Source organism: Carlito syrichta, unplaced genomic scaffold, assembly GCF_000164805.1.
Source record: "Carlito syrichta isolate Samal-C Ts95f unplaced genomic scaffold, Tarsius_syrichta-2.0.1 Scaffold308155, whole genome shotgun sequence".
Classification (NCBI taxonomy): domain Eukaryota; kingdom Metazoa; phylum Chordata; class Mammalia; order Primates; family Tarsiidae; genus Carlito; species Carlito syrichta.
This window is the reverse complement of record NW_007252251.1, coordinates 1,284,598-1,309,623: the sequence shown is the minus strand read 5'-3', so window position 1 is coordinate 1,309,623 and position 25,026 is coordinate 1,284,598. Positions and strand designations below refer to the sequence as shown.

Sequence of the window (25,026 nt, the reverse complement as noted above, 5' to 3'; positions counted from 1 at the left end):
GGGCCCCGGCCGGGGCCCGAGGCCGGGCCTGGAGGCCTCCCGGGAGCCGCCGGCCTGGCCCGGTCGGGACTGAGCCCGCTCGGGGCCCCCGACCCCCCAAACGATGAGGTCTGAGCAGCCGGTGGGGAGCACGGAATCCCCCGGCCCCGCCGGCTCGCGTGGGGTGCTCGGACTCAGTCCCGGTGGCTTCCAGAAAGAACAGGACGCCCTAAGTGTGTGCAGCACACACTGGGCTTTCGTCGCGTGCGTCTCCCCCCTCCCCGTTTTCAGTTAGTGATTTTTCAGAATTTCCCCAAGTTCAAAGGTCGCGCCAGTCGGAGGACTGCCTGGGGGCTTAGTTAGAAACGTGGAATTAGGAGCTTCAAAGGAAGAAGTCAAGATCCGAATAAAAGGAGGAGCCTTGACTGGTGATGGCATCAAGCCATTAGAGATGCTTTTCTTCCTCTGGGTTCAGAATTTGGAAGGCGATCCCTTGTCCAAGTTCAGAGCCTTCGTGGGTGTTTGCTGCTTGTGGAGGGTAGGATTGTTTGAAGGCAAAAAGCCACACTCTTTTTACTTGGGAAAAACATAATTTTCCTTTTGTTGTCTAAAGGACTTGTATGTTTTCCGTAATTATACACCAGTAACAGAGGAACGTGACTGCTGGCCTTTTGCTCCTGACTTTTCTCTCTCCCCCTCTCCCTTTCATTCTCTGAGCTCTCGGTTTGGTTCTGATGGCGATCATTTTATTTAATTTAGTAAAACATTTTAATCCGGCTTTGAAACTGTGACTCTGCTCCTGGGTGCTGTTCCCTGCACATCTCTTGAAGAGCATAGCAGGTAAAATATTTGTTTTTTCTACTTCTTCATATTTCTCAGAGAGTCCCACGGACTGGCTGGGTGTACAGAAATGTCAAGGGGCCAGAGAGTGTGTCCGATCACATGTACCGGATGGCAGTTATGGCAATGGTGACCAAAGATGACCATCTCAACAAAGACCGGTAAGCTGAGGTGCACTTTGTTACTTGTGAGGAGTTCTGGTCTGTGGGTGTGGCATGCACCACTTTTCACGACTGAGGCCTGTGTTGAATTCTTGTGGGTTAGTTGATAGGTCGAGAAAAATTATTTGAGGCAAACCGTACAGATTTAGGATGTGGGAAAACGCTGTTGATTTGCTTCGGCTGTTGTAAATGACCTTCTGGGTTTTCTGTTGCCCTGCCTTGGCCTCAGAGGAAATGTAAGTGTGATCTCAGGGCCTTGAAGGTGAGTGTGTTATGGCCACAGTCCCATTGTGGTCGAAGCACACTATGTGCTTATCGCTAGCCCCTTTAATGAATAGCAGCATTCATTCGTGAGGTGACTTTTTGGAGTTCCGTGCACAAGATACAGCTGAGAAAGACCTATCCTCTCCCCCTTCAGTTAATCAACAAGTGTTTAAGATGCTGTTGAGCACAGCACAAAGTTTACTAGCAATATGAGACAGTAAATAAATCCCAAATGAATTACATAGGCCCATCGTGGCTTCTATAAATGCACAAAATGGTCGAAAATGAACAGTGTTCAAGCGGTCAGGGAGGTCACCTGTTCATGGTTGATGTTACTGGAGGAAGCAGAGTGTGAGCTGACTTAGGGAGAGAGGTAGGGGAAGGCAGAGAGTAGGGCTGAGAAACCCAAGCTGTGAGTAGGACGGTACAGAGTGTTTTGGGAATGAGAAGGGAATCCACGTGACTGCGGTAAGGGGTCAATCAGGGAGTCTGAGGAGTCCCGTGATTCAGGAGATGGTGCAGGACTGAGGAGGTTTGGGGCAAATGGTGTAAGAAGAAAGTGAGATCCAGTAGAGATGAAATTAGGTGTAGGCTGAGATTTGAACTAAATGAGCAGGAAACCGAGACAAGGAAATCTAAGAGGAAGCCTTGTGCTTGGCAGCAGGAACGTAAAACACGCTGGCCCTCTTCGGCTTTTGTCTGATGACTGGACCTCATTATTTTGATGATGCTGGTTATAATCATAACTGTTTGCTGAATGGTCAACCTGAGCCAGGAAAATGCATCATCAAATTTAATTTTCGCCGGGCTCGGTGGCTCAGCCTGTAATCCCGCGCCTCGGAAGGCTGAGGTGAGTGGATTGCCTGAGCCTGTGGGTTCGAGACCCGCCTGGGCAACTTGGTGAGACCTCATCTCTACAATAAATAAAAAAATTAGCCAGGTGTGATGGCGCACGCCTGTAGTTCCAACTGCTTAGAAAGTTGAGGCGGAAGGATCGCCAGAGCCCAGGAGGTTGAGGCTGCGGTGGCCGGGAGCGGCCACTGCACTCCAGTCTGGGCGACAGAGTGAGACTCCAACTCGAAAAAAAAAATTAATTTTCATGCCATCCTTTTGAAGTATTATCCCTTTTTTACAAGATTATAAAGGGTGACAACATTGAACAGTTAAGGAAATTAAGTAACTTGACGAAGGTCACACAGCTAATAAGTACTGATTGCTAGATTCAAACCCACATCTGTCCAACCCACCTGTGACTCTGCCGATGGCCCCATTTTGGCATCTGACAGGTACAATGGGGTAGAATAGTTGTTTCTAAGTATTGTATCTAAGTATTGTAAGTAAATGCTATGACCAGATTCATGTCATGGTTTTATAATCTGAAGTTATCAGCCTTTTAAAGTGAGGTTTGAGAAACTAGCTATCTTATTAAAAAAACAATGCATGCTAACGATTTCCTCTGCTCGTATGTATTTTGTTGGATATAAACCGGCAGGTTTGATTCAGAACTGTTGTAGGCTGGCAGAATATAATTACTTCAGAAAACCCTGCATCAAAATATTCTGTAAGGGTAGAGGAAGAAAAATATATTATGTAATTTCAAAATAGTCTAGAGAAGGGACTTGTGAATGGAATCCTGTGTAATTACTCAATATTTCTTGCCTGGTCAGATGCGTACGCCTAGCCCTGGTTCACGATATGGCAGAGTGCATCGTTGGAGACATAGCACCAGCAGATAACATTCCCAAAGAAGAGAAACATAGACGAGAAGAGGTCAGTGTTAACTGTTGACTGCGGAAGACCGCCAGAAAAACCTGTTGCTGAAGCAAAAGCTAAGTTTATTAGACCTGTTGCAGCAAGGGAGACGCCTTCTTGACAGGCTTCACAGGGTCTCAGGAAGGGGAAATTCAGGGAAGGATGTTTCTAGAGTTTAAGGGCCTGGGTTGAAGGGTGTTAAGATGTATCTGGTAAGATAGACAACTGGCTGGGATTGTATAGTTCAGAACATAATATCTTAGGGCTGGTGGAAATAGTGAAGGTCTTAAAAGTTTTGAAGAGTAAGCTGGCAGTGCTTGTTCTGTTTTAGTGGTTTACAGTCTTATTTTCCAGAAGCAGGGATTTCCTGGAATAAGCTGTGAATTGGTTTTTTGCGTGTCTTGGCCATGTTTAACACAAGAATACATGCCTGCTCCCAGCCTTGTTGACACAGGGACAGAAAATTATGTTCGTTTCAGGTCTCAATACTATGTGGATATAGACAGCATGACTTTCAATAGAATGATGGAAATAGTTGCACTTAAGTAAATTTGTGGGACTTCTCCATGTTAAACTCTTTTGAGAGAAGTGCTATATATTACAGTATAATCATTATTATATTTATTAGTTGATAAATTTTAAGTTAGTCTTTAGTGGTTGAAAGTAAAGAAAATGTTTGTATTAGAAAGAAATGAACGACATCTGTGAAATATTCAATCAGTGTCCTTTTGGATTCTAAACCCAGTCCCTGGGGCCAAGGAGGAAGACATGTTTGAAACAGAGGCTGGAAGGTCTAGGGAGACTTTTGGATGCTGAATGGCTGGTTCCTACGAGCTGCTTTTACTGTAGGCCTATGAGGGATCGGTCTTAAATTACTGAGTAGAGGGCGTCTTTATTGAAATGATTTAGCAGGTCAGGTGGGTTTAAATGGCTCTTCTGGCCAGGTGCGGTGGCTCATACCTGTAATCCCAACACTTTGAAACACCAAGGTGGGAGGATGGCTTGAGCCCAGGAGTTCGAGACCAGCCTAGGCAACAGAGTGAGAACTCATCTCTACCAAAAATTTTAAAAATTAGCTGGGTATGGTGGTGCATACCTCTAGTCTCAGCTTCTTGGGAGGCTGAGAAAGATGCCTGATCCCAGGAGGTTGAGGCTGCAGCGAGCCATGATCATGCCACTGCCCGCCGGCCTGGGTGACAATGAGACCCCGGCTTTAAAATAAACAAATAAATAAAATGAATGGTGGTTCTTAGAAGTGGGGGAGCCTAGAGCTCAGTAGCCAATGAGAGTTCTGCCCCTCCAGAGGGAAGGAGAGTCACAAGGAGTGAGGGTCCCAGTTTAAGAGTTCCAGGCACCAGGAAAACGGTGTGAGGAATGTGATCTTTTCCTGCCAGAGGACAGGTCCCAAGCACAGGCTGACCACGACACGACAAGGGCTAAGGAAGCTAAGAAGATGTTTCTCTCTTTTAAAAAAAATTTTTATTTTAAAGAGGTGGGGTACATTTCGGGGTTAAGTCTACAAATGTTCATTCTGCAGGTCACCTTGTGGATGAGGTGTGCCCCTCCCTCCCCTGGCAGTTTCCCTCAGCTGCCAGTCTCATCCCCTGCTTCCCCAGGCAGTTTCCCACTACTAGCCATCCCTTTCTTATAGTGGTATGATAACTGCACAAGGTCTGCTTATGAATGAAAACATGTGGTACTCAGTTCTCTCTGAATTGTGGGGTATTGTCTGAATGTGGACTGTTTTCCCCTATACCTGGTTTCTTCCTGCCCCTTCCCTCAGGAGTGGCCTCTGGCCACAGCTGGTCTCTGAACGGTATGTGTTTTCAGTGAGGAGTCATTGGATGCAGGTGACTAAAGCTGAAATCTGTGTAGCCAACACTCTTAATCAATGTAATTGTAAGCACCGTGTAGGAAAGCAAGTAGTTAGATCGACTGCTTTGATTATAAAACAGCTTGTCTCAAGGCATGGATTCTTCACGACTTGCTTCCCGTAAGTTTTAAAAAACCAGCATCTTTCCCTGCTGGACCTCGGGGTGACGTTGGAACAGGTAAACATTATGTGCAAGTCCTCGTGGATTTGGGATTACCGAATTACATGAATCTCAGCCATGAATAAATAATTCTTCGATTGATTGGCAGAATTAATACAAAAAGAAACCAGTTATCTCAAGATTCTGAGTTGCAAAAAAGAATCGCCACCAGAGGATGTGAGTAATGAAATATAACATGGAGGGAAAGGGAGGACAGATTTCTCAGTTATATGACTTATTGCAGGATGTGTGATCGTTTATTCAAGGGTAAATCTGGACATTGTGGAGAGAAATCATGTGCCAAAGTACCAGAGGGCCATCAAAGACCTTAAAATGAAGAAAAGGCTTGGCGCGGTGGCTCAGCCTGTAATCCCAGCACTCTGAGAGGCAGAAGTGAGGAGACTGCATGAGCCCACAGGTGTGAGACCCGCCTGGGCAACTTGACAAGACTACATCTCTACAATAAATCAAAAAATCAGCCGGACGTGGTAGCGCACACCTGTAGTTCCGGCTATTTGGCAGGCTGTGGTGGAAGGATCGCTGGAGCTCAGCAGGTCGACGCTGGGGTGGCTGCGGGTGTGCCACTGCTCTCTAGCCTGGGTTACGAATTGAGACTCCGACTCAAAAAAAAAGAAGAAGAAAAGGCTTGGAGAAACGGGACACAGCAGAAGAGGAAAAGACACATCATCCCTCTGGAAGCACATAGGGAATTTGGGGTTTGCTCCACAGAGGGGCAAGTTAGAACCTTCTGGATGGAGTATGCCAGGGTCATCTCCAACTGTTGGAGGCGAAGAAAGCCAGCACTGCCCGACAAGGCTGAGGCTGGCTAGGGATGTCGCGTGGATCGGCAGAGCGGGGCCTGAGCAGTCGAGAGGCTGCTGCTGCCTTCTAGGATGCTGTGTCCTGCCTCGACAAGGAGCCTTTCCAACTTGGTGCAACCTCCTGACGGCTGCCCACTCCAGCTGATCACAGGGGAACAAACATTATCAGCACGAGGGAACGGGTGGCATCTTAAAGAACCACCATTTCTTGGACAAGAAACCGAAGGCTTTGCACTCGTATTCTTTTGCCTCTTCCTGCTGCTGGTTAGGATTTGGAAACAGAGAAGTAAATTGGGGAGGTGAACAATTCTTTATGCGGATGGTGTTTATGGACAAGATTTGGATGTCTGAACCATGCATTAGGCTAATTAGACGGGGCTTCTTGGCTCTCGGCAAAGCTTCCATAATGAGAACCAGAAAACCTCATTTGCCCTTGCTGACTGGATCAGCACAGCTTTAAACTGAAGTAGGAGGGAGGAAAAATACGGTCGTCTCTCCGTGTTCCAGGACCTTCACAGACACCAAAATCTGGTGCCTAAATCCCTTGTATGAAATGGTGTAGTATTTGCATATAACCTACACACATTCTGTCATTTCTATATTCCTTGTAACACCCAATACAACGCGAATGTGATTTAGATAGTTGTCCTACTGTATTGTTTTTTATTTTATTTGTATCTTTTTATGGAGGTTTTTTTTGTTTTTTTTTTTTTAGTATTTTCAGTCTGTTGGTTGAACCCACAGTTGTGGAAGCCACTGACGTGGAGGACTGACTGCCCTTGATAAACCTGGAGAAGGGTAGATATTGAGACGGACGGGAGGGTGGAGGCATAGAAGAAAAAGGCCCAAAGCAGGACTTGTAGTCTGGCGCCCTGCCTTAACATGATAACGTAAACTTCATGTTATGACCAAGCTGATAAATGAGGCTTGATAAGGACCGTCAGGATCTGGTGGGAATGAAGATAGAATATAGCAATGGCCGATGATATTTCTTTGCAAAGGGAAGACCTTATGAAAGCAGAAGGCACAGTCATGGTACATGTGAATCCGTGAGGTGAAAAAGAGAATGGAGCTTTGTCATGGAAGTGAACCTGGCAGACCTGATAAAATGGGAAATGTAGCGAATGTTTACAGAGTGCTTACTGTATGCCAGCAATAAGCACTTTACATGTATTAGCCTTTTCACCCTCACAGTCCTCTTAGGTCGGTACCACTGTTTAACCCCATTTTATATGCGATGAGAAACCCAAAGGACAAAGGTTAAGCAACTCGCTTGGGTCCCATGGCTGGTAGTTGGCAAGCTGAGTTTGAAACCCAGTCTGGATCTAGCGCCTTTAGTCGACCACTCCACTGTTCAGCCTCGGCAGTGTATGAGGAGGCAAGCTTTCCAGATGCTCGTCGCGAAACTGACACAAGGTGTTGGCTGAAAGCGTCATTCAACTCCAAACTTGAGGCAGGCTTTTGACATATTCTGCTAACAGAGGAAGAGACTAGGGCAAGCAGTCACTCTAATCTAGACGAACAGCAAGGTGAAACTCAGTATGGAAGTGAGAATGCCGGGGCTTATGCGAGCAAGGGGGCCCCTGGCATCCTCAGCCACGCACCCTGGACGTCAGCCAAGTCAGTTTCAGGGGGTTCATTAAGAAGGGAGCCTGATTCTGGCATTTGATGCCAAACAAAGAATATTAGCTGTCTAAGAGGTCCCAGAATCGCAGTTCTGATCATGTAATTACCAACCATCAATTGGATCTAGAAGAATCATCGCTCAGTTTCAGGAAGAGTGCAACGACATGTTTGTTTGCTGTCCATTGTGTTTTTAAAAATTTCTTTCCTCTTTTAATTTTTATTTTAAAATTGTGGGGTGCACTTCAGGATTAGGTATACAAATATTCATCGTGCCAGTACCCTTATTGATGAGATGTGCCCCTCCTTCCCCAGGCAGATATCCACTCCTGTCAATCCCAGCTCCCCACCTCCTCCCCGGTTTCCTACTACTTCAGTTCTTTTCTTACAGTAATTCAGTAGTTGTTCAAGGTCCACTTAGAAGTGTGAACATGTGGTACTCGGCGCTTTGTTTCTGGGAGAGGTCACTCAGTATTATAAGCTCTAATTCCATCCAGGTTGCTGCAAAATTCATGATTTTGTTCTTCTTTATAGCTACATAATATTCCGTTGTGATATGTACCACATTCTTTTAATCCAGTCCTCTCTTGATGGGCAGCACAGTTGGTTCCATGTTCTTGCTATTGTGAACAATGTTGCGATAAACATATGTGTGCAGGTCTTTTTTATAGAGTGATTTGATTTCTTCCAGGTATATTCCCAGTAGGGGGCTTGTGGGGTTATATGGAAAGTTGATTTTTAGAACTTTTAGGAATCACCACACTGTTTTTCACAGAAACTGTACTAGTTTACACCACCACCAACAGTGTAGAAGTGTTCCCTTTTTGCTACATCCTCTCCAGCATGTTATTTTTTGAGTTATTAATGATGACCATCCTGACTGGAGTTAGGTGGTATCTCAGTGTGGTTTTAATTTGCATCTCCTTGATAACTAGTGAGGCTGAACATTTTTTCATGTATCTGTTGGCTGCTCGTATGTCTTCTTTTGAGAAGTGTCTATTCATATCTTTTGTCCACTTTGTAATGGGGCTGTTTGTTTTTTTCTTTTCAGCACATTTGAGTTCCTTGCAGATCCTTGATGTTAGGCCTTTGTCAGACATACTGTTGGCAAATACTTTTTCCCAGTCTGTGGGCTGTCTCCCTGCTCTCTTGCTGGTTTCCTTGGCTTTGCAGAAGCTGCTCAGTTTGATGAGGTCCCACTTGTCTCTCTCATCTCTTACGGCCTGGGCACATTGGGTTTTGGTCAAGAATTGGTTGCCATTTTCAACTTTCATAAGAGTGTCTCCTGCATTTTCTAAGGTTCTTACAGTTTGAGGTTTTACATTTAGGTCTGGGATTCATTTAGAGTTCATTTTTGTGTATGGGGATAGGTAGGACTCCTGTTTCAATCTTCTGCATGTGGTCAGCCAGTTTTCCCAGCACCATTTACTGAGTAGCTTCTTCTCTCCCCAGTAGTGGGTGGTTGTGTTTTTTAAAGAGCCTCATGATTTTAGAAAAGAAGAAACTTATTAATAAGTTAATAATTGGGCCAGGTGTGGTGGTTCATGCCTGTAATTCTAGCACTCTGGGAGGCCAAAGAGGAAGGATCACTTGAACCCAGGTGTTGATACCAGCCTGGGCAACATAGTGAGACCTTATCTCTACACACACACACACACACACAAATATATATATATATATATAAATTGACTGGGCATGGTGGTATGTGCCCATAGTTCTAGATACTGAGGAGACAGAGGTGGGAAGATGACCTGAGACTAGGAGTTCAAGGCTGCAGTGAGCCAGGATCATGCCACTGCACTCCATCCTGAGCTACAGAGCAAGACCCTGTCTCAAAAAAAAAAAAAGTAATTGGGTGTGGTCACCAAAAAGTCAATTATGTCTTAGTGTCTAGCACAAGGGAGGCAGCGGGTTCCATTCTGTTCTGCCTTGGTCAGATCACACATAAATCACTATATTTAGCTCTGAGTGCCTCGCTTTAAAGGAAGTAAAATAATCTCTTGTCAAAGCGGGACTTTTGTATTTGTATTCTAAAGTTTACATTTTGATGACATGTGTACATACATGTTATTCAGTTCATTCTTTTCAACCAGAAGGAATGAGCACACCTGTTTCTGGAATAGTGTAGAGAAAAGCAATCTATTTATAAAGACACCTTTAATTTCTGGAAATGCAAGGTATTTTCTCAAGTATTTATGCTGAACTTTATGAAGCAGAAAGAAGGGAGAGTGCAGGTACAACATGCACTAAATTTTGTTCTACGAAGGCTCGTATGGTGCTTCCACCGAACAAACCATTTAAGAGGGTGATGTGACCTATACGAGCAGACGGTTGTCATTTGCAAATGTGGTTTGCTCTAGAAGTGGTTATAGTCTATAGCATTTTTCCCTCCTAGTAATAAGTGAATATAAACACAAATATCCATTTTTGTTTTAGTCCAACTCATTACTTTGTATAAGACCTTTATGTTGGCAGAAATAACTCCTACAACCATATTCTGATCGAGGAGCCTCGCCTCTGTGGCTAGAAGAATTGAGGCAGATTAAAAGGTACAGAAGGGGGGTGGTGAAGGAAATTGAAGCCATGTGTAAGAAAGTTGCCCCTAAAACATATTTTAGCAGGATCGTGGTGCAACTCAGAAATGAAGAAAGAGATGGGAATAGGGCACCTTCTGGGACCTCTGAGACTAGAAATAAGTACAGAATACCTTTCACTCTCTTATTCTTTCATCTCTGCTTTTCTTTGGGTTTTAGCAAACTCTTAGGCTTCTCCTTGTGCCGTGTGTTGTGGCTTCTGTCCTAGTCTCTGCTGGACAAATCATGTAGATGGCCCCCGAGTGGCCTGGTTTGAGTTATAAGACTATTCCTTGAGTTATAAGACCAGTCACTGTGGCCACATAGAGTCTGGCTCAGCGGGGTCACCGTCCACCTGCTTGGTGGGGTGTGTTTAGGGATGAGAGAGGAAAGCAAGAGGGATGGGGCTGGGCTTGGTGGAAGAACTGCAGGGGCGGCTTTCAATTGATAGAAGGAAGGACTTTCTTCCGTCAGCACTGCCTAAAGCCACGATGGCAGCCTCTTGGGGTGCCGGGCTCCCTGTTACTGCACATATTTGTGGAGGGGCTATATGGATGACTTGGCCGGCCAATTGCTTTTAAATTTCCCTTTATAGCCTGTGAGTTTCTGAGCCTACAGAATCCTATCATGAACTTTCTTTGTGTTAATCGCAATCACTGTCTACGTGGTACTATAAATTTTACAATAAAAACATGTTAACAATAGAAAATGAACATACAAAAATTTCTCTGAACTTTGTAATTCATGGTTTCCCATTCTCCCCACTCTCAGCTTTGTTTTGAAATCTGGTATGTTGATGATTGAAATGTATGTGGGTATGTTGTAATTTACCCGTAAGATACAAAATCCTGGAACCTCCAACATTTCTATAATTGCCTTATCTGTTGTCCTTTTTCGTGTCTGTTGTGTTGCAGACCACAAGTGCTCAGTGAAGCCCATAGGAATTAATACACGTATTCGTTTCATGTACCCAACGGCCTTCCTTATAAGCTATGGATATTGTCCGACATAGGCCAGGATATTCTCTTGCTCCTTTGGGAGCTATTTGCAAGAGTCTGAGCCCGTTAATTTGGCTTTCGTGAATTAGTTGTTACCTTAGATAAATGCGAACATAATTGAAAGAATGGTTTGGTATTTCAGGAAGCTATGAAGCAGATAACCCAGCTTCTGCCAGAGGACCTCAGAAAGGAACTCTATGAACTGTGGGAAGTAAGTACATACATGATGGGTTACTTTTATTTGTAACTGAATTTATATGACTCATTAACCATTTTAGTTGACTGACATTATCTTCACGAGCTGTCTCTAACTTGTTACTGTCTCATTTATGTCTCTCACCTCCCGGTTGCTGCAGAAACTTCTAACTGGTGGAAACATTTTTCCCTTCAGATTCTCTGTTTTCCTTGACACCGTAATGCCTGGTCCTTGACCCACAGCTCCCGGGTTTCTTGCTTCTTCGCCCACGGGCCCCTGCCCATTTCTGGTCTTTGAACACGGACTTTGGGACTCAGGACTGGGATCGAGTCCCACCTCACCCCTCTGTGGTTCTGTGACCTCACGCGTGTTTCCCTCAAGGAGTCTGTTGCCCGCCTGTAAAACCCTGGAGGCTTTCAGGGCTGGTGAAGTCAAGGTGAGGCGCTGCCACAGTCAAGGGTGAAGAGGCCGGATACAAAGGCAGGAGCAGGAAAGGCTGGTCCGGCCGTTGGCTCCTCGTGCTTCCCTCTCCTAAGGCTGTTCTTCACTCGTGAAGGGAAACGGTCCCCTCTTTCGCTGCAGTTTCTCAGCGGAACCGGACCCGCTCCCTTGCCTGAGCCCTGGACCCGCTCTGGCTCTCGGACAGCCCAGCCTCCTGCTCTCACTTTTCCCATCTTCCGCAGATCCCTGCTTCACTCTCCCGGTTGCCAGAGCCCAGTCTTCCACCGCCCCTTTCCACATCCAGGCCTCCACCCTAGCTTGCTTCTCCCCTGAGCCCTGAAGCCGGCAGGGTTCCCCTTCCCACCACCTCGCATGCTGGGTCAGTTCTTCCCTTGTTTGGGGAGTGAGATGGGAAGTGCCCGGGACTGAAACGCTGCACAGATCTTTCCCCGTAGAAAGGCCGTGCTAGCAGCCTCAGACTGGAGTGTGCGGTCATTTTTGTGGTTTGGCTCAATTATGGGATGGAACTGGCCCCGTTAAGGCAGTCAGATGTGGTGCAGAGACCAGGGCTTTGCAGCCAGAGAGACCTGAATTTGAATCCCACCTCCTGTCTACACACCGGTGGGTGAGTTGCTCTAGTTAACCTTATTTTTTTTTCCTTTAGAAAATGAGAGTCATGCAGGTTCATATACTCTTACCACAGATGGGAAAGCTGGAAGGCCTGTCTTTAAAATACTTGAACTGACCTGAACTCACTTGGCAGCAAAATTTTACCTGGACCCACATGAGGCTAAAGCCCTCATGCATCCCTCTTGGTGTGAACATTAATGTGCTCTGATAGAGAGACGTCGATCTGCTTGGTAGCTCGAGCTGTGCCAGACCTCACCAGCAGTCTTCCGGAATATACATGATATGTGCTGTATGCTTTTTCTAAAATAAGAAAATGCTGAAATCTGAAACCATTGTGGCTCCAGAGTCTAAGATGAGACGTAGGCTTTTAGTACCTATCTTGTTGAATAATTATGAAAACGAAGTCTGGCAAAGTGTCTAGCCCATAGCCTGGTGCAGGTGATATCTATTACTAAGTATAGCAGGGTTTCTTTAGGAAAAGTGGCCCTTGTCTCAAAGTACACACTTTCAAGTAAACTTTCGAAACACTCTTTCTAAGACGAGAAATAATGAAGTGGATTTGTATCTGATAGACAGCAAGGAAAAAAAATGGTACCTCAGTCCATGAAACTAATCCTATGTATTGTCTCTTAAGAAGGAAGTGCCCTTATAATTTGAAAGCCTTGTTTACCAGAATGTGTACCCTTTTGCCTAATTATTAGAAACACAGTGGGATTATCTAATGAATTATTTTCTTAATTAGCCATCAGCAACTGGCGAAAAATCTTGTTGCAAAATTTACTGCAGTATCTTCCAAAGAGAATGCCTGAACCGTTATTGAGAAAGGCTTTGAGTTTGAGTAGATATATAACACAGAGAATTAAAGCACTTGGTAATCCCCAAACTGGTCACAATTTTGCCAACTTTTAAGTGTCATTAGCTGAATGAATGAAGCTTGTTAGAGAAGATTTCTCCCCAAAAGCGCTAGTGAAGGATCCGTCCTTGGCTCTTTCTGGCATTTGGTGGTTGCGGTCCTTGGCATTCCTTGGCTCCTAGACTCACAGACACATACCTCCGTTGCTTCCTCATAGTCACGTGGTGTTCACCCTGCATCAGTATCTGTGTTCAAATTTCCTTTTATCTGATTAGGGCCCACCCTAATCCAGTATGACCATGTCTTAGCTTGATTACTTCTGTAGACAACCTATTTCTAAATAAGGTTACATTTACAGGTCACATTTACAAGTTCCGGGTGGAAAAGAATTTTTTGACACAGTATTCAACACAGTACAGGTTCCTGTATTTATGCATTTTATAATTCATATTTAATGTTAGTTTCACCGTCAGACTTCCAGGATATAAAGCTCCCCTGTTTACTAACGATGTGATCTTGCACAGCTTACTTAATCTCTCTGTGCCTCAATGTCCTCATCTGCAAAATGGCAATAATTGTAAGGTTGTGGGAATTAAAGTTCTTAAGGTATAATAGTAATCGTAAGAAAACAGGGTCATTCTGTTACCTGTGTTACTTAGGGTGTACTAGTTACACAGAAAATACCAGTTGATTGTTGTTTGAAATATTAATTACCACAGCTGTTTACCATTTTAAATGCCTATTAGCCCAAAGCAATCAAACATGCTTGATTATCATTTATCTTTCACCATAGAAGTTTCAGCAAGCCAAGAGAACACATTTTCCTTTTTTTAATGAAAGCACAAAGAGGTCCATCGCATGCCTGCATTTTGCTTTAAAGAACTCTCTTTTGGCGCCCCAGGGGAAGGGGAGCCCCTCCCCCAGGGTGACTACTTGGCACCTCTCAGGGCCCTTGAATTGTTTCCTGCCCCAGATTTTCTTTCTACCTTGTCAAACGTTCAGCCAATTGGAGATGTGTTGAGTAAACAAAAGTACCCTTTTGAAAAATGTCTCCCCTGTTTTGCCGGAGTCCAGCTCCAGCCGGGTTCAGGGTACCCCAAAGGTGGAGACGGCATCAGCGACTGGGGAGAAGAGAGAGAGAGAGAGAGAGAGAGAGAGAGAGAGAGAGAGAGAGAGAGAGAATGTTTGGAATGTGGCCCAGTCCAAAGTTCACAGTGGGCTACCTGCAAGTAACCCAGCCGCATTCTTTCAACAAAATGACTGTCTTCTAAAACTATATTCTACAATTTACACCTTATTCAACTTCAGTAAATCCTAAGATCATGACCCAGAAGCCTGTGACCAATACTAAGGCTCTTAGATGTGACCCCAGTTTGAATTGTAAGTTGTGTGAAAGCCAAAACTGCAGTTTGCGGAAGAATGGGAACGATGAGCTTCTAAAGTTAGCTTGTGTTCATCCCGGTCTCAGAGTTTTTATGTTTTGAGCTCACAGGAGCTTAATCTGGTTAGTGTTGAGTAGAAAGGGGGAGGAAATGGGGTCAATAGCTCCCGAACGCATCCTAGTGGTCTTGGGGTCAACGGCCCTTCCTGATCCCTAATGCTCAGTGGGCCTCCATGGCCGGCTCCCAACACTGTTTGTCCTCAAAGTACAGGTGGGGGTTTGCTGTCCATGCAGATCCTAAAACCCTGGAAGAGAGTTCCTAGGAGGTAGGAGAGTGGAAGACTCAAAAGACAAACATCCTAGGGGTCAGAACTTCACTCAGGGCCAACTTTCCCAGGAAGAGGAAGGAGACGTTTGACCGTGTTCTTTCCCTCCCCTTCTCTTCCTCTTGCAGTCCTCCACTCTCAGGACCTAGAAGCTGAATTCCCTTCCTGCTGTGGCTCCACAGGTCCCCGATCTGAGTCACGTGGTGGTTTGTCTTCTCCATTCCTACCCGAAGACAGCGAGGCAACTGTGTAGGGACCCTCCATGGGTGCTGGAGTCACAGCCCGCCTCAACTTCCTGGCTCTGCAGAACCCTCCTCGATGGGTCTCCAGTTCCCTCCCGGTCTCTGGCCCCAACACTAGCTGTTCGTCCCTCTCTTCAAGCATCTACCTCACCACCTCTCCCCTGACTTGATAGCAAATAATCTTTCCTCTTCCTTCTTTGAGACAATGGAAGCAATCAGGTAGGAGATTTTCCAGCTTTTGTAAGCCTTGTAAATATGTTCACACTGTCCCGTTTTGAAATAAACCTCCCCGATGCCACATTTCCCTGCTTAAGGAGGAATTGTCTCTACTTCCTGACTCTGCTTCCTCAGCTCACCACAGTATGACAGACAGCCCCACAAGGCACTGTTCTTGCTAACATCACAGATGGTCTCTGTGTAGCTCGATGCAGCAAGCCCTGCTCTGCCCATGTGCTGCCTGGCACAAGAGATGTTGCCATGCCCCTGCGGAAGCCTCAGCCCTCAGGTGTGTGATGTTGCTCCCGTCTGGCTTCCTTTGTGCCTTTCTGGCTGTTCCTTCTGAGTTTCTTCGGATGTTCCTCTTCAGCCTGATTTCACACCCTGCGTTTCCCTCCCAGGGTTGTTACCTTGGCCTCCTCTTCCCTCCACGTCCCTCCTCTGCTTCCATGACCACCATCATCAATTCCCGTTACTGAAGACAACTTTAAAAATCATACTGTCTGTGCTGTCTCCATCCTCTCCCTATCTTTTTTCTAGTTGGGCTGTGTCTACATTGTTAAAGCATTTAACCATTGCAGACTATCACCTCTCCCTTTTAAACTTCATTTGGCCTTGGTTCTTCAAGTGACTGTGTAGTTATGTTCTCCACTAGTCCTTAATGTCAGTCTTTAATAGTTTTGGTTGTCTGAGACTTGTTTTTTAAGATTCTTCAAGAAAGGCTTACAGGAACAATATTCCCTAAATTCTTGCATGTTTTTAATAGTTTCTCTGTGTTCTCTGTACTTGAAGTTCAGATTCGCTGAATATAAATTCCTCAGCTCCCAGCTTTTTTCCTTGAAAATCTTAAAAACATTACTCCCGTTTTCTTCTGACATCAAGTTTTACTGTTAGTCTCATCATTATTTTATTTCCTTATAAGCTGGATTCTCTTCTTACAAAGCCGTCCAGAGGATTTTTTTACTTCTTCTAAGTCTGGTAATTTTATTAGAATGTATTTTTGTGTTGGTCATTCTGGGTTAATAGCTTTAGATATTTAGTGTGCATTTTCAGTTGACACTTTCAAATCTTTTAAAAAAAATTGTACCTTCAAAAGGCTTACTTGAAGTAGTTTTTCCTTTTGCTTTGGCTTTCTTTTTTATGGGACTCTTCTCTGTATGTTGGTTCTTCTGTGCCTGTCTTCAGTATCTGTCACCTTCTCTCAAGTTCTTTATGTCTTCTTCATTTCTCTTTGACTTTTACACTTGGCCCCCTTTTCAGTTTTTGCCCATCATATTTAACTACCCTTGTGGGTTGTTGTTGTTGTTGTTTTTTCTTTTTGGCTTGGTCTTCATTTCTAAAATTTCTCTTATCTTTAATTCTTTTTATATTGCTTTTTTCATGTAACATCATTTTAATATCTTTTATCTCTTTTTGAAAAGGTTTGCTACAGATTTGATCTCTCTTTTTTTAAACAATTGAGTATGTTCTTTTGATATGAATTGTTTGTGGAGATGTTATTTTGCTTTTTATTCTTTTTATCTCATGGTAAATTTGTAGGGGATCCGACCTCAGCTTTTCTGTTGCTTATTTTTGGTGAGCAGTTTTTCTGAACTTTTTTTTTCTCTGAAAGAAACTTGAATCAGATTTTTTTTCCCAGTTTTTGTTACTTTTACATGGGCAAATAAAAACTATATTTATGGTGTGCAGCATGATGCTTTGAAATATGTATACATTGCGGAGTAGCTAAATTGAGCTAGTTAACATATGCATTACCTCAAATACTTGCTGATTCCTTTTTGTGGTAAAAGTAGATTGCTTTTTTTAATTTCATAAGAGTTTCCTCTTTTGCTTTTGTTATTGTTGTTGTGTTTTTTAAAATGTAGTGTTAAAATATGGTGGTTTAGGCCAGGCTCAGTGGCTCATCCTGTCATCCCAGCACTTTGGGAGGCTGAGGCAAGTGGATTGCTTTCGCCCGTGGGTTCGAGACCAGCTCAGACAACTTGGTGAGACCTCATCTCTACAATAAATCAAAAATAAACCAGGCATGGTAGCAGCCATATGTAGTTCCGACTCCTTGGAAGGCTGAGGCGGGAGGATCGCCAGAGCCCAGCAGGTCGAGGCTGGGGTGGCCAGGAGCGTGCCACTGCACTCCAGCCTGGGCAACAGAGTGAGACTCTAGCTCAAAAAAAAAAAAAAAATGGTGGTTTACTTTTAGAGATTTCTTGGCTTTGTTTCCTTCACCATTTGTGTGTGTGTGAGTGTGTGTGTGTGTGTGTGTGTGTGTGTGTGTGTGTGTGTGTGTGTGCTTGTTTTTGAGTTGAGGTCTTACTCCACCACCCAGGCTGAAGTACCTTCTGAGCTCACGCATTCATTTCACCTCAGCCTCCCGAGTAGCCAGAGACCAGAGACATGCGCCAACATCTGGCTAAGTTTTTTATTTTTATATAGACAAGGACTCACTATGTTGCTCAGGCTGATCTCAAACTTAATCCTGTCACCTCGGCTTCCCAAAGGGCTGGGATTACAGGTGTGATCTCTCGTGCCCAGCCCCTTCCCCATTTTTTCTGGGTCTTTTCTTCACCTCTGTTATCCCTCTCAGTTTCCCCATGGCTTCTCCTCACGTGGGATCCTCTCCTGGAAGGGAGCACCTGCAGGCAAGATGGGAGGATGCACTAGTGTCAAGCTGTCTGGCGTCGGCGCCTTGCCGTCGGAGTGGGCGCCGTCCCTCCCACCATCGACCGCTGTTCTTCAAAACTGAGATTCCTAGTGAATACCTGCAGGGTGTTTTGCGATTTTCCGATTCCCAGGGCCCACAGATCATCACAGACGTTCACAGCCTCAGTCTTAGACCAGGTTCTTGTGACTCCTCTGCTAGTGCTACAAACTCTCAGAACCCGAATTTTCTGCTTGCCTTCTAGCTGTTATCCACACTGCAGTTAGAGGGAACTTTCTGAAATGCAGGCCAGAACACGACTCTCCTGACCTTAGGAGCCTCTGCAGTAATTTCTCCAAATGCCATGTGTCCTTCTCACTCCCGGAGTTTTTGTCTATAGTATTCTTTTTTCTTAACTGAAAAATAAAACTGGAAAATGCCGGAATCATAATTTTTCCCATAATTGGGAAAAATTCAACAATTTGTATTTCTTTTAAAAGAAGTCTATAAGTTCACCAGAATTTATTATAAAATATATTTTATGTCCTATGGTCTTTACATCTTTTTCGCACTTTCAACTTTCAGAAAAGAAAAAGAAAAGCTCTAGACTGCTATGACGTGGAGTATTCCTTTTGTTGTACCATGAACTTGAATTTATTAAATATAAATATATAAAACTATAAATGTGAATAAATACTTAATAAAATGCAATTATTTTTAAGTGCCTTGGAGATAAAGCAAAATGTATCCATATTTAAATGATTCCCCTGTACGATTTTCAGCTCTATCAAATCCGAATAGCTGCCTGTAGGAGAATAAGGCATCTAATAAAAACCAAGAAACTTTTCAGTGATTCCTATCACATCACCCTGCCAGGAGAGCGTGACAGGTTTATTATCCAAACACATCTGGGGTGGAATTACAAATGAGAACTTGGCAGGGAAACCAGTTGGGAGCACTTTGGTCTTAATGGAAGAATGAGTCTGTGGGGTACTGATTGGCACTTGTGGTTGTGTAGCATGTGTCACGCTGGAAGACGCAGATCTCCTGGAGCTTTGTGTTCCAGGTCTGCACTTCAGAGGGCGGGACCAGCGGGGAGAGGCACAAAGGTGTGCCTCCCCACCCCCACTTCCAACATGGGCAGTGCAGACTCCTCCAGTGCAGACTCCTCAGATCCTGGCTGTATCCTCAGTAGTTGTAACCCGGAGGGACTTAATTAAATCTTCCCTTTGTGGAAAGTAAGGACAGAGAACCCCAGGTAAGGTGGTAACTAAAAGTAAATGGTGAAGCTAAAAATCCACTGACAAAGGAAAAGGAAACCTGACATTAAATGGAGAGGGTAAGGCAAGTTTGAGAAGCCTAAGATGAAGCACCAGCTTGAAGTGAAAAAGATCTAAGCAGTTCAGGATTAAAGAGTGATGATCTCGAATTGAAGACAGGATATTAAACAGGAGGAACAGCGCTTAGAAGTGTCTACGATGAACCGCGAGCCTTCTGCGGCGTCTGGTGGAATGCTTGGAATGGCGAGCGTGCCCATCTCGCGCAGAGCGGGGGTTAGGCTGTGAGGTCACAGGTGAAGTAACTGAAGGGTGTGCATGCAGCGGAGAAATGTGGCCAATGCGGAATGTGCTTTTAGCTATGACTCTGATTGCAGGCATCACAGTCAGAATTTTCCGGGAGTACCCTATCCTGCGGCCCTAATCGTGCTGCTCTGATTGTCGCCTTACTTAGGAGTACGAGACCCAATCTACCGCAGAAGCCAGATTTGTGAAGCAGCTGGACCAGTGTGAGATGATTCTTCAGGCATCTGAATACGAAGACCTTGAGAACAAACCCGGGAGACTGCAAGACTTCTACGATTCCACGGCAGGTACTCGGCCCCATTTTCAGCAAGAATCCGTTTGAGTGTGGCTTACTCAGTGCCGTGACTACTGTGAAACTAATGTGAAACCCCATGTTGGTGTCCTCTTCTGACCCGTCCGTGTGGGGCATCTAAAAAGAAAGGGAGGGGAACGTTCGGGAAGAAGTTGAGGACAGGAAACACATGGAGCAGTGTTTCGTGGGGCATGACCTGTGAGCCGCAAAAGGCACAGGCCAGGAGAGACGGCGAGGGGAGAGATGTTGGGCTTCACAGGACCCTCTGCGAGCCGCCATGGACCTGCAGTGGCTCCAAGCGTGAGTGCTGCCAGGGTGGAAATCTGGGATGGCTGAGGAGCGGGGACCACAGCACAGATCTGCCTGCTGAAGCGTCAGGGTGTTTGCAGGAGAGACGCCGGCCCCCTGGTTACATCCCGGGACAGCGTAGACCTTTTGGTCCCCCTTAGTTAACTGGAGTTTCCAAACAGGTGGGGATTGCTTTTAGCTCTCTGTGCTCTCTCCAACCTGAGTTTTCTCCAAGTTCCTGGTGGAGGCATTCAGGAGCCGTCTCGGGATGTTACCCCTAGCCCTGCCTGACGGATGGTTCCTGGCCTGATTGTCATCCTCATACTCGGTTGCAACCGGGGTGACAGAGAATAAACACCAAGTGGCCCCTTCGGTCCCTTCCCGGGATTGGCATTTCCTTCTGCTGTGCAGGGAAGGGGGTCAGGTCACAGACTAGCGCCCCTGTTGAGTCCTGGGATCAAGCTGGGGAAATGGATGTATTCTCCTGTCAATATGGGGATTTCTTTTTCCCTGTCTCTTTGCTGTGCAGGAAAATTCAGTCACCCTGAGATAGTCCAGCTTGTATCTGAACTTGAGGCTGAAAGAAATGCCAACATAGCTGCAGCCGCCTGTGAGCCGCATTCCTGAGACCACTGTCTACACTGCTGCACTCCTGTAACAAATATTTTATTTTTCCAGTTTATGGCATCGTGTTTTGCCATTGTTGATCTGTTGATTTTCCCAGATGTGGCTCTGTTTATCTTGAGTTGTCTGGACTTCAGCAAGAAATGTGGTGTAATTTAGGCACTAAAAGAAGCCACGGAACAGGAAGTGGTCATGAACGTGTCATGGATGAAGACTGGCACAGAAAGTGCCTTTCTATGAACTAACTAACTAAATAAATATTAAACTAAAGCTTTGGGATACTTATTGGAGATTTTAAATCCCCTTATTCTGACTTAACAACCCACATCTCTGAAGGCCAGATCTATTGAACAGTAGAAAATTTAATTGCAGTTGCCTATAAGAACAGATTCCTCAGCTGACTTAGTGATAAGACTCGAGAAAAGAAAGGGTATCAGTTGTGTTTTCTCTCCACAAAGGAAATGCTGCCACATTCAGATGATCACTCTCTTGAGCTGGATTTTGAATTTGACCGTGGCTGCTTCAGGATCTCGATTTGTCACCCTACTAGTAGGTTCTGCCCCTCTCCAATCCTTTCTGTCATTTAGGGATGTAAGTTGGAGCATACGATTAAATGCCATTTGTCTTCCTCTCTGTGTTTTTCCCTGTCTGGTTTACAAATCTTGAAATCTTGATTATAAGAACATTTGTCACCAGGTAAGAAATATATCCTAGGAACCAGGGTTGCTGAGCCTTAGGGAATACATCAACCCCAGTGTCTCTCCCTCCTTTCCGTTTTATAGAATAAGTCATCCACCCCAGTTGCTGTTACACTGAGAAGTACAGAAAAGAAGACCATCATGCAGACCTGCCCAGTATTCTGGTGTGGCTCTTGTCAGATGATGCCTGTTTCTTTAACTCAAATATCAGTTTCCGCTTGAAGGCCTTTGAGGCTAGCGTACAGTTCTAGGCACCGTTTCTTTGGAAACGCTGCAGTATCCATGGACACCCAATCTGCAGGAAGCAAGGTGCCTGGTCTCCTCAGAAGCAACACACATGTACGTGTAGTTGTTCTCCACTGACAAATAGAAAGAGTGCGAAGTCTGATTATTACTGCAGATGTAACTGGTAAGAAAACAACTGTCAGACCCAAACTTCACCTGCACACAGATAACTTGTGTCCCTAGTCCTGACGTGAACCCCACATCTCCATAATAAAATAAAGTTAAAAAAAGAAGACAGCTCCATCTATCTGTATTGTGGCATGAAGAAGATGTGCACAAAATAACCCCTTGATAAAGTTCAAGTATTTATAGCCAGAAGGTTTTCTGTGGCCCTGGAGTTTTACTTTGAATGTGTTGTCTGCCATACTTTCCAAAAATACCCAACATAGTTCACAGACTGTCGAAGCCTCTACTGGATCTCACTTATCATCTCAAACTTGATGCTATTACTTGGCCATTTATCATCTACCTACCAAGTGGGGGTTGTCAATTAGTCCTAAAAAGAAAGAAAGAAATGTAATAGTGCTACAAGTAAAATCTCATTTAATGAGAAAAGAACAAAATGAAGATTTTTGAATCTCCCAGCAATGTTTATAGATATTTGAGCATTATAACTTAAAAAATAAATATTTTTGGAAGATACCTGCTACCTGCCTGGAATTGGTCTTCTGATAAGAAACCCTATGGTTATGATGCAGAATAAATAATTATTCTTGGGTTTAATTCAACAAAAAATAATTTCTTGTTACTGTTTCTCCCTTGTGGACTGGCATTATACCAGATAGATAATAGATAAAGATAGATAATTCTCAATGTCCTTATATCTGAAAAAATGTTAATTCATTTCAAAGTCTTGTGGTGTTGATACGTGCCCTGGGATAAATGACTGATGCTTTGTGAAAAAGCATCTTCTGGGCGGGGTTTGGCGGCTCTGCCTGTCATCCCAGCACTTTGGGAGGCCGAGGCAAGTGGATTGTCTGAGGCCGTGGGTTCGAGACAGTCCGGGCAACTTGGCGAGACCTCATCTCTACAATAAATCAGAAAATTAGCCGGATGTGGTGGTGTGCACTTGTAGTTCTAGCTACTTGGAAGGCTGAGGCGGAAGGATCGCTGGAGCCCAGCGGGTCAACGCTGGGGTGGCTGTAAGTGTGCCACTGCACTCCAGCCTGGGTGACAGAGTGAGACTCCAACTAAAAAAAAAGAGAGAAAGCACCCTCTGTACTCAGCATTTTTATTTAAGCAGTTTGCCAGTCTTTGTATTCGGAGGTGACGTAGGGTCATTTTTGTGGGAGACTTATGATTGTTATTTGGGTTTGCCTTGCTAAATGTATACTGTCTGTGGTATGAACTGAAAAGAAGAAAGGGCGCATGAAGAATTTTATCAATCTCAAGCAATCATAAAATTTTCCCACATATTATCATAGTTTGAAATTATATTTCAATGCTAGGCTTGAGGAATTTGTTTCACATTTGATATAAAGTCACTGTTTAACCTTACCACCACCTCCCTTCACTGCATTCATTCTTGCTCCTTATTGATATATATATTTTTTGTTTTAAAGATGTGGGACACAATTCAGGGCTAGGTATACAAACGCTGATTATGCAGGTACCCTTGTTTGATACTATGTAAGAGGAGGATGTTGGGCTGCAGCTCACAACCTTACGCGCCACCTTGTAGTGCAGTTCAATTCTCTTTTTTTTTTTTTTTTTTTGAGTTGGAGTCTCACTTTGTCGCCCAGGCTGGAGTGCAGTGGCATCCTCCCAGCCTTGACCTGCTGGGCTCCGGCGATCCTTCTAAGTAGCCAGAACTACAGGCTTGTGCTACCATGCCCGGCTAATTTTTTTTTTATTTATTGTAGAGATGAGGTCTCGCCAAGTGGCCCGGGCAGGTCTCGAACCCGAGGGCTCAGGCAATCCACTCACCTCAGTCCCCCAAAGCGCTGGTATTACAGGCTGAGCCGCCGAGCCCGGCCCAGTTCAGCCATTTTCAAGCTGATGAGTAACTCTGGAACAACAAGCAGTGGCGGACGAGCAGCACAGATCCCTGGCTGTCTCCATGGTCGCCACTGTTGATGGCACATGAAGACGCTTCTTACTAAAGCATGCAGTTTATGACCACAATTTACGTTGGAAATTTTGATGATCGAGATAGTTGACCCTTGGAACAATGTGGGGGTTAGGGCCTGTGCAGTTGAAAATATGAGCGTACTTTTTTTTTTTTTTTTTTTTTTTGAGTTGGAGTCTCATTCCTTCGCCCAGGCTGGAGTGCAGTGGCACACATGCTCATGGCCACCCCAGCGTCGACCTGCTGGACTCCAGCGATCCTTCCACCTCAGCCTTCCAAGTAGCTGGAACTACAGACGTGCACTATCACGCCCGGCTATTTTTTTATTGTAGAGATGAGGTCTCACCAAGTTGCCCGGGCTGGTCTCGAACCCGCGGGCTTCAGCAATCCACTTGCCTCAGCCTCCCAAAGCGCTGGGATGACAGGCTGAGCCAACAAGCCCGGCCCAAGTGTAACTTTTGACTCCCCCAAAACTTTAGTAATAGCCTACTATTGACTAGAGAAGCCTTACCCATAACAAACAGTCGACTCAAACATTCTGTATGCTATATTTATTATATACCACATTCTTACAAAAAGTAAGCTAGAGAAAAGATGTTATTAAGAAAATCATGAAGACAATGTATTTGCTACTCCTTAAGTCTACTTAGCAGATCTTCATAAAGGTTTTTATCCTCTGTCTTCTCATTGAATAGACTGGGGGTGGGGAGTAAGAGGATGGGTTGATCTTGCTGTCTCAGGGTGACAGAGGTGGGAGAAAGTCTGCACCTAATAAGTGAACAAATGCTTTATTTTATTTTTTTGAGAAAGCAGGATTTATTGAGAGGACAGAGAAGCTCCCACAGCGAGAGGGAACCCAAAGGGGTTGCCTGACAAATGCATTTCAAACCCATGTTGTCCAAGGGTCAACTGTACCTTTTCTTGTTGAGATATCTTTTCATGTAAGACTTTTCAAGGGTTGACTTGAAGTCATTTTGGTTTATTAGTAAAAGGTTTATTGTGTGCAAATACTTTTTAGATTTGTGAAACACTTTACTGCGGGTGAACTGAGCTCAGCGAGACATAACTCAGAAACTCAGCGGCCAGTTATGTCAGGATGGTTTGCACATGCAAAGTGAGGGAGACGCAGGCAACTCCCAGTGATGCACTGAGAATGAGACCGGGCTCACTGCCTAATCTAGGTAAGACTTCCCACCTGCCGACAACTGGTGGGCTAATACTGTC

At 44.7% G+C, this 25,026-nt stretch overlaps 1 protein-coding gene across 1 annotated transcript; it reads left to right on the top strand.

The window, feature by feature from the left end:
- The first annotated feature begins 103 nt into the window (after window positions 1-103).
- HDDC2 (HD domain containing 2) lies at window positions 104-21,380 on the top strand. Its single transcript, XM_021716086.1, has 7 exons — window positions 104-214; window positions 305-517; window positions 859-980; window positions 2,912-3,014; window positions 11,187-11,255; window positions 19,696-19,834; window positions 20,657-21,380. The coding sequence occupies exons 1-7, from the start codon at window positions 104-106 to the stop codon at window positions 20,752-20,754; spliced, it is 855 nt and encodes a 284-aa protein (XP_021571761.1). The 3' UTR covers window positions 20,755-21,380.
- The last annotated feature ends 3,646 nt before the right edge of the window (window positions 21,381-25,026 follow it).